The 14,693-nt window shown below is 32.6% G+C and overlaps 1 protein-coding gene and 1 long non-coding RNA gene across 3 annotated transcripts; both read left to right on the forward strand.

Moving 5' to 3' along the window:
- The first annotated feature begins 4,866 nt into the window (after positions 1-4,866).
- Positions 4,867-7,267, forward strand: LOC110700776. Its single transcript, XR_002507274.1, has 3 exons — positions 4,867-5,357; positions 5,490-6,499; positions 6,575-7,267. It is a non-coding gene; the product is annotated as an uncharacterized LOC110700776 (long non-coding RNA).
- A 1,828-nt stretch (positions 7,268-9,095) lies between these two features.
- On the forward strand, positions 9,096-13,759 carry LOC110700345 (protein POOR HOMOLOGOUS SYNAPSIS 1-like). Of its 2 annotated transcripts, none has more exons than XM_021877870.1 (9): positions 9,096-9,532; positions 11,021-11,137; positions 11,810-11,875; positions 11,984-12,039; positions 12,131-12,205; positions 12,318-12,487; positions 12,566-12,681; positions 13,028-13,052; positions 13,502-13,759. In XM_021877870.1, exons 1-9 carry the CDS (start codon positions 9,260-9,262, stop codon positions 13,558-13,560), a joined length of 957 nt encoding a protein of 318 aa, XP_021733562.1. In that variant the 5' UTR covers positions 9,096-9,259; the 3' UTR covers positions 13,561-13,759. The 2 variants fall into 2 exon arrangements, with proteins under 2 accessions (XP_021733562.1, XP_021733563.1); XM_021877871.1 differs by having other exon boundaries at positions 12,566-12,612.
- Positions 13,760-14,693: the final 934 nt, after the last annotated feature.

The following is a 14,693-nucleotide window of genomic DNA, read 5'->3' on the forward strand; positions in this document are numbered from 1 at the left end:
AAAAAAAAAAATTGGGTATGCTTTCTTTCCTTTTAATAAAAGTTTATACATAATAAATAATAAATATTAGTAGCTGACAAAAAAAAATAATGATTTGTAATCCCTTAACAAATGCTAACTAGGATAAGTCCCTTAACTTTTGCTTAGTTGGCAGTACTGACAAATTAGAGAGAAAGAGAGAATGAATAGCTTGATCATTATTCATCAATAGGTAGAGTATTTATACAAAACCTAAGAACATAAGATAGGAAACAATCTTCCTAAAAGATATACTTTAATAATATCTTAACATATAATAAACCTAAATATATTATTCTCCTAATAAGATCAATGCGGAAAATATATCACACATATATTTTCCGATATTATCTCTAACACCCTCCCGCAATCGTAACGGCAGTAACACGAACGTTGCGATTGGAAATTCTTCAAATTGTTGAAGTCGAGATGCACACTCTTGTGATGTCGCCTTCAATTATTATTATTTTTTCTTCAATGATAAGAACGTTCATCTTTTCGAACTCATCTGTCATCAATCAAACAGGAACGCAATTCTTTTCGAACCTGCAAATATAACAATTTTTGGTTTTTCCAGAGCAAAACCGAGCTCCAATCAAATATTGGTTTGTCAGAGTAAACCACACTCAAATTTCTTATTGGTCTTTCAGAGTAAACCACACTCAAATTTCTTATTGGTTTTTCAGTGTAAACCACACTCAAATTTCTTATTGGTCTTTCAGAATAAACCACACTCAAATCTCTTATTGGTTTTTCAGAGTAAAACCAAACTCATATCCACAGGAGCAAAATCATGCTCGAATCAACCCACAAAAAAAAAATTGCACAACGGAATTTTTGGGTAAAATTTATGAATCCCGCCAGTGAGTTTTATTTTCTAACCCACCGGCAGAGGGGAATTTTTGTGAAGTATCCCAAGATCTAACCTGCTCTGATACCATGACAAATTAGAGAGAAAGATTGAATGAATAGCTTGATCTTATTCATCAATAGGTAGAGTATTTATACAAAACCTAAGAATATAAGATAGAAAACAATCTTCCTAAAAGATATACTTTAATAATATCTTAACATATAATAAACCTAAATATATTATTCTCCTAATAAGATCAATACGGAAAATATATCACACATATATTTTCCGATATTATCTCTAACAAGTACACATCCCCAAACTTTGCTGACTCATAAGTTCCTCCACTTGAAATGGTGAGGCAAGGGTGGTAGAGGGACCACTTTGCCTCATTTGAAAGATGAGGGACCAAATATGTAACTAATAACATAGTTCAGGGACCGCATTTTAGCTTATCTCTCCAAAAGTCACTGATTAGCTTAGCTAGATATGTATGGAAAAACTGTCCAAAAGGACTCAAAACTCAAGTCAATATACATGAATTCTTTTAACAATATATATGTGAAAAGTTGACTATGATTATTTCAACATGACTGTTCTGAGTTTTCCAACTTACCTAGCTTACACGGCATGAAAAAAAAAGGGCATTTTCCAAGTATATCAATGCATATATAAATTGCTAGCTAGAAGAGAGATAAGCTAATTAAGCTAGTTCAATTCGACGTGTAAATTTATAATCCATCCTCTGATCTTCCTCTTTCTAGAAATGAGATCACTAATTCTTGAATGGTTGTTGCTAATGTTCGTTGTAGAAGCGACTCTCTTTCAAGCAAATGGTTCAAGAATATCAGCTTCTACTTTGTTTGCTAATGGTACAATATTCTTTGTAGATGTCGTATGATTTTTTTTTTTTAATAAAACAAAAGTGTTACTTCACATAAACTTAATTAATTAATACTTTTTCTTTGGGTTTATTAATTTATTGGTTTTATTCATTTTAGATGTTGAACCAAAACAATGGCGACTAAGCAAGGGAGATGATGGAGATTGGAAATTTGTTGCCGTCGCAAATATTGACACTGCTAGTGTTAGAAGGATGGAACGTGAGGTGAGGAATCTGAGGATAGCAGAGCCATCAGTACCATCACCTCAGAGGGCATTAGAAGATCATCATAATCATTGATAATTTTATGGTAGTCATCCTTAAAATTCTATAATTTATAATTAATTTTGACATTAAAACATAAATCAAAATCAGCCAATAAAAAGTTAATATAATAGTAGTCATTTTAAGGATTATCGCCGTAGAATATTATCTTAGAATCCTATCAGTCCTTGAATCTAATTCAAGATTCATTCGGGGTAAACTTTAAGTTGAAATTTTGGAGATATGGATGGTATAGTACGATATATAACTCTATCTTGATTTCTAGTTTTATGTATTGATGTTGTATTGTGTAATAGTTTAATCATGTGATATATGCATAAATATATGTATTAGAGTATGCATAGTATAGTTTTATCATTCTAATTTATGGCTTTTATGCATCAAGGAATAGTATAGTCGTCAAGTTGTGTGATCGGGATCGACAACTTTATATTATTGTATAAGGAGTAATTGTTTTACAGAAAGGTAATCAGAGATATAAGTGGTACAAGATTTGCATTAACAAGCATAAAAAAAAAAATTACAAAGTGTAACTATATTTGAGAAATATAAGGCCTTTAAACGAGAAATGATTTTAACACACCCCTAATTGATTTTGGCACACCCTTATGTGAGAGCATAGTTTTCTATGCTCTTCTCACGTAGGGGTTTTCTATGATCTTCTGACATGGGGATTTGCCAAAATCTTTCCCCTTTGAACATATACTCTTGTGGTCATCTTGTCACCCCCGCATGACATCAATCAAACTTGTGGTCTTTTCAAATTGATGAATGAAGTTAATGCATCCACCCCCAACCCCTAAATGGAAATTGAAAACTTTTATTTTTTATTTTTGTATTTTTGAAATTCAGTTCAAAACTTCAAATAAACAATTAAGGGTCGTTTGGTTCATAAGGAAAGTATAAATTCCCATAAAATTTCAATTTGAGGCTAAAAAGAGGGTAGTATCTCCTCAATCTATCTTGCGTTAAGTATTTATTTAAGGAAAATGTTATACATAGCCCTTTGGGCTACATATAAGCATTAAATTTACACTTGAAAATCGTAAAAAATTAAGAAATCATCAAAATATAAACACTAATAACACTGATTTACGCGTGTTTTTGTCATGAATTCCTAATTTTATACAATTTCCAAGAGCACATTTAATGCTTATATATAGTCTTTAGGGCTACATATAACATTACCCTTTATTCAATTAAGTCTTGATTACAATGTGCATTTTCACATGATACGTACCTATGATTTATAAACCATCCAAAGAATTCACTACAGCTAAAAGTGTCAAACCTCTAGACTGTCAAGAGTTGATCAATGCATGACTCCATAACAAATACTCCATATATATACATAATTATCCTGATTTTTACATTTGTTTCCGGTGACCATGTCAACACGATTGTTCAAACCTTGGTTAGTAGGCTGTAGGCATGACATCGATTGTGCTGTGTTCTGATAGCTGCATGACATTGATTGTGTTGCATGACATCGGTTTTGAGTTTGTGACGTGTTCTTTACTTCTTCTCAAATTGTAAGCAATTTTTTTTTTTTTTTTTCAAATTGTAAGTGATTGATGTCATAGTTAATGATTAAATAGACAGGTGTATGGTACATTCATTGTTCTTATTTTGATAATTGTTTTTCATTTAATCATCAAATGAAGAGCAAAAACTTACTTTAGATTAATTGGATCCACGGTACACTTGGGTGTGTAGAAAATATTTCACTCAACTTTTACGTGAGCCGAGGTGACATATATCTCAACTTTACAGTGTTTTAAGTCGATCTCAAGCTCTCAGCAATAAAAGAGTGAAGAATTTGCTCCCATCACACTTTCAAGTCCAAGGTCTAATTGCTAAAAGGATATAAGCTAAAAGGGTGGTTTAAAAAAATAAAATGGTACAGATAATTCTTTTAAATCGGTCATAAGTTGTGCTTCCATTTAGGTCTGGCTGTATCACTTTAAGTTGTTGCAATATTCATATAATACATGTTTGTTTAAATAGAAAAAATACTTATATATACTTTGGATTTTGATTGATTTTAGATGTTGGACCAAAAAGATGGCAGCTAAGCAAGACCGAAGGTGGTGGTGAATGGAAATTTGTTAGCGTCGCAATTTATGATTATGAAGGCAAAAACAAAGCCACTGCTAGTTTTAGAAGGGCAAATACAATGATAAACGATTTTTTGTTAATTTGATGGCATTTTTGTTAATATATTGAAAAAGCGTGGTCATTTATTCAGTACTTTTGATGAGCTGTCTAATTACTGTTTGCACCTTGCTTTTACTGTTTGGTGAGGAAATTACACATATACCCCTAACTAGTACATGAAAAGACACATGTACCCCTCAACTGATACTTGAAAAGACAATTATACCCCCAGATAAACAAAATTTGTTTATCTGGGGAATTAACTAGGTACATCTCGTTTTAGAAGGTCGGCACGCGAGATAGGTGAAGACTCACATCCATCACCTCAGCGGGCAATTGAGCATATTCCTCATTAAGGGTGTAAATGACCCGAGATTCTCAATAAACTTCTCGGGCTAGAGCTAAGTTGAAACACGTTTATGTTTGTTTAATTTGTTTAATTGATCTAATAAACGAGCTGAGTTTGAATAAATTTTAAAGCTCGGTTAACAAATAAACTTGAACATGAACATATGTATATACTCGTTCAAATATGTTCATGAACAACTCGTTTATTTATTATAATCGCAAACGACTTGACGACTTTTTTATTATGTTCATGAATTGAACAAGCTCATTTATTTATGTTCATAAACAAACTTGTTTATGCATAACTTTATGATTAAAATTTGGCTACTATTTTAATTTTGAGATTTCAAATGTCCAAAGTACAAAACTCATTTATTAAGTTTATAACTAAGCTCGTTCATGAAAAAAAATCTCATGTATAAAACGTATATGTTGTGAAGCTTATCTTGTTTGGACCCATGAACAAGACTACAATAAAAATCGTCCATGGTACACAAAGTGTCAACTTTTCACATGTGACTTGGAGAAAAAAAGAACATATTTCAAGTAGTATATATATACAGATTTTTGTGGCTATTACAAGATAAAAAAGAAAATAGAAAAAATTTACCAAAACAAAAAGAGAGAACTAATTTACTCGTAATTAAATTAGCTCCAGTCCTCTTTCCAAAAAAAAAATAAAAAAATAAATAAATAAATTAGCTCCAGTCCTCATTCTGGAAATGAGAAAATTATTTTTCAAATGGTTATTGTTTTTATTCGTTGTAGCGGCGGTTCTATTTCAAGTAAATGGTTTTGCTACAATTGCTAATGGTACAAAATTTAATTTCTTTGATTTTTGGTGTTATTATATTCTATATTCTTGTATAATACCTAATATAAAGTACGTAACTACGTACATAGTATTTATATATGTGTTTGTTTGAAATTTTGTATTGATTTCAGATGACGAGCCAAAAGAGTGGTGGCTAAGCAGGAGCGAAAGTGGTGATTGGAAATTTACTACCATCGATGGCAAAAACACGGCTACTGCTAGGGTTAGAAGACTGGCACGCAGGATATACCCACAGCCATCACCTCAGCGGAATGAAGAGGATCATCAAATAATAAAATTCAAATTCCGAAATTGAAATTCTACATTTTAAATTCAAATCATTTGTTTGGAAAATATGATGATTTCAAATTTAGGATTTCAAATTCAAATACTTGTTTGGGAAACAAGATAATTACAAATTCTAGTTGTTGTTTGGGAAACAATGGAATTTTAAATTCTAAATTTCAATACCTAAGTTCCAAGACTTCCAACTAAACTCTAATTATCGCTAAACTTACAACACTACTACTCATCTATACGCAAAATTATAGATCCAATCTGATTTTTGATTATCCGGTAAATTTTTCAGCATGTCAAATTCATCGAGGGTGCCATTTACAAATCTCTTAACCGCCCTCAAAACTTGGTGTCCAGATATTCCAAGTACACTAGACACCTCCTTGTAGATTCTTGACTAGTTGGCCTTGTTGATTTACTCACGACTCCTTGAAAGATTCGGCAAAAAAAATAAAATAAAGGATATGTTGAAAGGGTCAAAAGTCAAGACGACATAAACAGTCCTACTTGTACTTCATGATGACCAGGTCAATTAACACGACTAGTCTGACCTTTGGGTGTAAATAAAAATAATATTAAGTCAAATATTTGCATTCAACTTAGAAAAAAACAGAAAATGCTGGCTAGTACAAGATTACAGAAATAAACATACTAAAATCAAAGAGATATAAACTAATCAAGCGAGCTCTTTATTTATAAATACATACAAAGTATACGTTATATTTATTTAATCTAGATATGATCACATTATTTCTCAAATGGTTGTTTTTATTGTCCATCCTAGCAGGAGTCTTCTTTCAAGTTAATGGTTTTGCAACATCGGGTGCCTCTTCATTTGCTAATGGTACGATATTCATATAATACATGTTTGTTTAAATTGAAAAAATACTTATATGCTTTGGATTTTGATTGATTTTAGATGTTGGACCAAAAAGATGGCAGCTAAGCAAGAGCGAAGGTGGTGAATGGAAATTTGTTAGGGTCGGAAATTATCAAGGCAAAAACAAAGCCACTGCTAGTTTTAGAAGGTTGGCACGCGACATAGGTGGAGGCTCACAACCATCACCTCAGCGGGCACTAGAGCATATTCCTCATTAGGGGTGTAAATTAAATGAGCCTAGTGTCTCGATAAACTAATCGGGATCAAACTAGATTGAAGCTCGTTCATGTTTGTTTATTTAATAAATTGATTGAGTTTGAACAAATTTTAAAGCTCGATTAATAAATGAGATTGAATACGAACATAGATATATTTGTGTTCAATCTAGCTCATAGATATATTTGTGTTCAATCTAGCTCAGCTCGTTTTTTCATGGCTTCATTAGTTTACACAAATCCTTGCGCGAACAAGGTCTAGCTTGGTATCGAACAAATCCACAATGAATTCTTCAACTAACGGGTTTAAGCCGCATTCCTATCATCAGTGGATAGGTTTGCCATTTCAGATGATAAATAGGGGTAGAATTGTCATTTCATTTTATAAATGGAGGTAGTAGTACATGCATTTGTAATTTAATTGTAAAAGTTGTTATTCTTCATTATATACAAATACAATATGTAGTAGTACATGGATTTGAAACTATTTTGTATAAAAAAAAACTCCAAAATCAAACTAAAAAATGATTCATAAGGACTTATGGACTATGGAATATAGTTTAATAAGAAGAGAGGAAGAAAATAAACAATCTTACATAGACTTATTGGTATGCCAAAGTGTATATGAGTGTTTCTAAAATACCTTCTTCATTTTTTATTGACTTGACTAATAATCATTTGACATGCACTACGTTTGAAGAAGAGATTAGCGAAAACAAAAATAAATCAATACTGTAAACCCTTAATTCATCCCTCTTATTGGTAGCTATCTTTTTTTTAGAATTTTTAACCGTTTATCTAATTCCTTCCCCCCCCCCCCCCTTTTTTTTAAGACATCTAATTCCTTCCTTAAATCAGGTGCCGAAAGGGGATTAGTCAATTAAATTAAAACGGAGGAGGTATATTTATATGCTTTTCCATTCGATTTGGAACCTTAAAAAAAAATGTACAAAATAAAGTTAAAGTCAGTTTGTCAAATTGAATATTGCAAATTGGTTCAATTCAACTCAAGTTGAATTATTTTGAAATTAACTTATGCACTTGCTGGTATAAGGGTTTGTTCTGTTCTGTTCAGTTCTTAATTTCCTCCTCTCATAAATTATTCAGTTCAGCTTCAATTAGTTCAGTTCAGTTTCCAATTTCCTTCTCTCATAAAATATTCACCTCAATTCAGCTTCAATCAGCTTAATTCAGTATATCAGAACAAGCCCTAATACTTCATATAATACTAGATCACTATGTTGAGTTTAGTAGGTTACACAAATTGCGTTAAGTCAATTATTTTCAGGTCAGTTTTTAACTATCCTCTCTTTAATAGTTGGTTCATGGAGGCGGATGCACGATCCACATGGTGCATCCGCTCCAAAATACAAAAAGGCGGAATGAACATTCAGATATATACTAATGAACATGGTCATATAAAAGAACATAGTAGTCATTTATAATGTACATGGACATATACATAAAAGAACATAGTGTTCATTTGTAATGTACATCAGTTTTTTATATAACAATTTTGTATATATATATTTTTTTAAAAGAAATTTTGTATAATGAAATAGATAGATAGTACTAATTAATTTTTTTTACCATACATTAATTACAATTCATTTCAATTTTTTTTTTTTACCAAAAGTTCACTTTCTCTCTCCAAACAAAACTTCAAACCCATTCAAATTCCTCAAACTTCAAACAAAATTTCAAGAAATTCGAAATTTTGAGCCCAAAATAGTTCAAGATGACAAATAAAAACGAAAGGTAAGACCAAATTCGACATTTATACTTGTTTATTTTGAGTTTGAGTGTTTGTTTTTTATAAATTTGATTGAAAATTGTAATATTTGATTTGATTGAAAATTAATTGGGATTTTGATATAATTTTGTTGTTGCAATGAGAAATAAAATGAAATTCTTGAAGAAGATCAACCAATTAATATATTTTGAAAGAAGAAAGCAAGCAAATAGACAAATTTAGAAAAAGTTGTAGATCCAAATAATACAATGTACATTAAAATACAGTAAAATGTTCTTTCTTCATATACTTATATGATGCAAATAATACAATGTACATAAAACATGTAACCAACATTATAACATATATGTTCATTAGAATATAATACAATGTACATTATAATACAGTAAAATGTACATTTTTAATACATACATGATCATTTATACCAAATGTACATTTATTATATGAATAATGTTCTTTAATATTATCATGTTCTTTACTAATATTACAAATGTTCTTTAGATTTACAAAAAAAACATATAAAACTAGATGTTCTTTATAAAATAACTATATGTTTTTTTACTGAATAACTAAATGTTCATTTTGCCTTTTTTTTTAAAAACACTCCACATAAAAAATTTCACCTCTCTTAACCTAGAAATCTAGAATCACTCTATACAACAATTTCCCTCGTGGGTTTTGGGAATAAAATAGCGTATGTAGCGCACACCCAAAATATGTAGTATACGACTTTGATGGTGAAACCAGAAGACGAAAATGGCTGACAATGGTTCCGCCCTAACCACCAACGGAGCAATGATAAACAATGTTTACTGGAAAATCCAATACGCTAGATTCTTCAACTTCCCAATTACTTCTTCCTCAACTCCTACTTCCTCTTTTCTCCGCCCAATTTACGCTGGCAGGAAGGATCGTTTGAAGGGCACTTGGGTTCCTTCTTCTTCTTCCAATGTCTCTCTTCATATTCTTCTCTTTGATCTTTCTTTTTCTGAACCTACTCTCGTTGTCTCCCTTGGTGAAAGTATTTATGTGAGTTCCCTTCTGGGTTGCCCATCAACTGTTTGATTATATGTCTCAACGACTACTTTAAATTTTTCCATAATTCATCGAACTTTTTAGATTGATATACTTGTGTGTATATTGTTAGGGGATGTTCTGGGTCGGATCCGGATCAGGATCAATTGAAGTCTAGTAGGGTTTGGATTATAGAGTAATTGTGGGTTTATGGGTATTTGTTCATTCGAGGAATTAAGGACTGTGTTTGATGTATGAGTATGGACTTAAACGACCTGTATTTTGGATTCCCTGAGTAAATTTCTGATGTGGGTTGTTGTTAACTTATGAATTGAATGTGGCTGGAAGTTAATGTTTCCTAAGGTTAGAGTAAGATGAGATGGGTGGTTTGTTATTTGATTGATTATGGATCTGAAATGTCCTAATTTTGTTGGGCTTTTAAGGGTGATCTTATTAGTGGGTACTTCATATGAGAGGGGGGGGGGGTTCTAATACAAGATTTTATGGGGTGGAGAAAGATTAGTGTTGTAAGATTGGTGGGTTAAGTAAAAATTGTAATCCAATGTATAGTTGATTTTTACTACATAAGAAATGGTAATATACAAGTGAAAAATAACCTTTGATGGGTTCGAAGGTTAAATGTATGGGTTTGGTATCATTGATTAGTATGATAACTTATTTTGTAGATAATTTATTGAGATTTCAAGTGTTGTGAATGATTGTGAAATTTTCTGAAATAGTATGTATGTATGTATGTATGTTATAGATAATTAACTAAGGAAGAAAATATGGGGGTATGAAATCCTTGCTGCCTTTTATCTTAGTTCAAGTAAAGATCAAATTATGGTGCTTTGCCATAGACTTTCCTCAATAATGAAATGTGCAACTGTATAGATACGATAATGTTGTCTATATTCAGTGTTCTAATCTTTGTTTTCTTATGTTCGTGAATTGATTAGGTAGAAGTGGCAGTGAGTGGTTCTGAAGTGCCTATATGATCATTTTTATGTGATTCCTTCTGATTTTATCATAAATTTCAGGAGAAATGCTTACATACTATCACTAATCAATATGCACTGGCTATATCTTACATTTTGCCAGAATGTACACATTAAAAAAGTTAAGGTTGGAGTCCAATTATGTAGTTACTTAGTGCAATTTTAGGAATTATGATTTCTGCTGTGGTACTCTTTTTGGTTGATTTACAACACTCAAAATACAATGTTTGGAAACTTTATTTCGGATTGTGCCCCCTGAGCTGTGTGGATGGGTTAAATTTATACAAATCCATTGAGTAACTTTGAAGCATGGACAAATTAACCTTGGTCCTTGATATTGCCTCAGATTGATGTTGTAGCTTCCCCTCTTTTTTTTCTTGCCTGGGAACTGAATCTATTTAAACAAGATGTTACTGGTTTTTTAGCATCTTACTGTTGGTGAAACAAAACAGCAGAAGCATTAACATTTGTTTGTAATTTTTATTCTGGGTGTTTGTTTGTGCAGGAAGAACACTACATTTCAAAGCTGAATTTTACGTGGCCACAGGGATCCGATGATTCAGGATGTGCTCTCAGAGGAAGCAGAGTAATATTTGCCAGTTACAGAGATGGCATGGGCCAGGCAAGCTTCTAGACTGGGATTTCCATTGATTGCCTTCTTTGAGTTCTTTCATGCATGGCTAACACACTTCTTGCTGACTTGCTGTTTAACATTTTAAGGTTTTGCTCTAGACAACTTTTTGCAATCAGTTTATCAAAGAATCTATATAGTCCAGAATCTTAAGATGATTACTTGATGTATGTGGCTCTGAAGATGACTAATTGTAAACTATTTTCCCATGATTATCCATTTATCCAAATGAGCTCCTGACATACATGAGCTCCTGATGTTGTCTCTCAGCATCTCTGTGATCTTCTTAGACAGATTTTTATCTGAAAGACTAGGAAAATTCTCGTCTTCTGAAACAATTTACTTTTGGAAAGAAATTGTGCAGTGCTCAATGTTAATTCTTGCTGATAGGCCATTAGTGTCTTTGCTGTTGTGGTATTTGGGAAGCGATGCTCGTTTTCCTCGAGTGTCAACTGCTGTTTACAGGAGGATCCAAAGCCAAAGCCTTGTTCAAAATAAAAAATGCACTCTCTGGCAGTGCTAACATGATACTTCTTCATACGCAGCTCCTTTGTTTCCAACTTTTGAAAAACTTGTTTAAAAATAAATCCTGCTTATGATAATGTCTTGGTGCTTTCTAATCTTGAGCCTGACGTTTTTTTTGTGACCTATGTGATGTTTCAGATTCAAAAGTTTGTGCTTCGTTTCTCCTCTTCTAAAGAGTCACAGGAATTCATGGAGTCATTAAAGGTGAATCAGCATTGTGAATTTGTCAATGTTACTGCAATCATAGTAACATACATCTTCAACCAGGGTAGACACTATGGCTGAAATTTAATATCATACTTTTTATAACAGAGTGTGAAGGAACGAAGAAATTGTTCAAGTTTATCACTCAGTGTGCTCAATGAGGGGTATGAAACCATCTCTTCTGAAGAAATTGTACATAAGAAGCAACCAATTAAGGCTGAAAAAGAAAATTGATGATTGGTCTTATTGTTTAAGGGTCAATGAAGAGCATACGCCACTGCGTCTACCTTCAATCAACCAGGAACATGATCCTTACTCATGCTCTGAGGGGTATGAAACCATCTCTTTCTTGAAGAAATCTTCCACCTTGTAATTTAGCACAACTAAGCAACAACCATGTAAGGCTAAAATAGAGAATTGATGATTGATCTTCTTGTTTAAGGGTTGACGAAGAGCATAGGCCACTGCTGCTACCTTCAATTATCCAGGAACATGATCCTTACTCATGTTCTGAGGAAGCAGCTCAGGATCTTGCTGTTGGGAACACTGATGTTGCATTGCCTCAGAGCTTTTCTGCACTTCTCGCTGATTGTTGCACTGAGACTAATCTAGGTACAAAGCAAAATTATAAGCTATTTTGCACGTAGTTAGCTTTTATTTACTTTCATCGACTAACTATATATTCTATAGGAATACCTCAAGTACCGGCAGAAGATCTGAACCGCTTCTACAAAGAGGTATCTTTCAGATCTTTGACCATGTCTATTATCCAGCTGCTAGATGCTTCACCATCTTGCACCTTACAGGTAAAAGTATTGGAACTTCTAAGATGATTTCTCATGTGTGAGTTTAGGTTCTAATTGAGATGTGCAGGATACGTTTTTATTTACGTATGAAAGTTGTCCATTAATACTTGATGATAGAAATGATATAGTGGTCTATTACTAGCTTGGCGGCCTGTAAGGCTGTAACAATATATTTCTTGCTGGTTCTGCAACAAAGCCGACTGTTTACTTTGTGGAACAACAAAAAAATCTTGTTTCATGTACCACGTATTTCTTTAGGTTTCCAATTTGTTTGCTACTTGAATATTCTTGTTGCTGATGTCTTTTTTCTTCTCTGTATATTAACTTTATGCTTATTGTTTTCCAGAAAAGGGGAGCAGACAAAATCTTAGGTTAGTATGCTTTTGGTTATAATTCATAAATATGGACAGGAAGGCTACTTTCTATATCTTGATTTTCTGTTATAAAAGTGGACTTTGATCAACATGATCACAAGTGCTTGAGGGCATGCAATCATTCTCAATTCTTTCTAATACTGTGATAGAAGATTAATACTTCCGTCATACATGATACATCACCTGAGAGTGGCCTCCATATACAATACAATATCACATTCTCGCACATTACTTAAATTGAAATTCAAATCATGAAACACCTTGTTCAAATAAAGATTGACCTGTTTTATAATTATATTTCTTGAATCTAAGGGTATACATGAATGATGAACGGTCTAATACTTCAGGAATATTGTGATGCTTATTTTATATAACAGGATATGCTGTTCTGCTAATTTACTCAGCTTCAATTATCTGAATTTTTTTTTGTTCTTTTGTTATTACAGACATGTTAGACATGATGGATAGTGTCATCATTGAACTGGGAGGAAACTTGGCAATTTGAGGACCACATAGATACTGTTCTAATTGGACTTGAAGGAGACTTGGCAAATTAAGGACCAGTTTTATGTCTCAACCTTCTGTAAGTAGCGAAATTATCGGCAAACTCAGGTTTCAACCATTATCTCATATACTAGCTCCCAATTTCGAATGTACAGCAATCTGAATCATTATATTCCACTATATGCTTTAACTTTTGCTAATATACATGTATGGTTACAATTCTAAATTTGACAATAGTACTTGTATATGTATATACAGTCATTTGATGTTTGCTGTCTCCTTTTAACATTGAATCTACTTGGTTTATTACTATTATTACAAACTTTCCTGGCCATATTGAAGTCAAGGGCCGTGGAAAGTTAAGGAACTCTTAGTTGATCACTATTCACTAAGATCAGAATAATAACTAATAAGTCTGATCTCTGTTTTTTTTTTTTTACTCTGCATCATAGAATCTCCTTCTATTTAGTTAAGAAATTCTCAACCAATTCCCTGACTTTACCAGAACGGCTGATCCCAAGAGTACTTTGGAAAGTTAAAAACAGTGTTACCTAATACTCCACTGCTCCCTCCTCCCTCCCCATTGGGTACACGCGTATTGGAGCGCGAATACAAGTATGATGACAGTTTTAGGCTATTTTAACATAACTAGGTAGCATATTGGGATCTTGTATACATATTAGGTAACCCGGGTTTAGAAGGAAAATGATTTAGGCACATCAAAATTGATTGATTTTGATACACTTCTACGTGAGAAGAGCCTTAAAACTATGCTCTCACAAGTCATATGGGTGTGCGAAAATCAGTTTACAATTTAGAACTATTCATAGGTTGATTTGTCCAAGTGCCATGTGCTGGGTTTGCCTTAAGAATAATGCCAATATAAGGGTTTGAAAATAAAAAGTTCCTTTAAGATTACATGGCCCAGCCATATGTTCACCTGTTTGAAGAATTCAGGCCCGAGATCTATGGCCCAATCCTTATTACACGGCAAGCTAACTTTACAAGCTTCCATAATTTCAGTGTCTACTTTTTTCAAAAAGCTTAATTATTTTACTACGTTTAGGATTCAGAAATCAGAACTAAGAATATTATTGAAAGGGTATGTATTTAGGGAATAATGTATACAAATAA

Source organism: Chenopodium quinoa, unplaced genomic scaffold, assembly GCF_001683475.1.
Source record: "Chenopodium quinoa cultivar QQ74 unplaced genomic scaffold, ASM168347v1, whole genome shotgun sequence".
In the NCBI taxonomy this organism is placed as follows: Eukaryota; Viridiplantae; Streptophyta; class Magnoliopsida; order Caryophyllales; family Amaranthaceae; genus Chenopodium; species Chenopodium quinoa.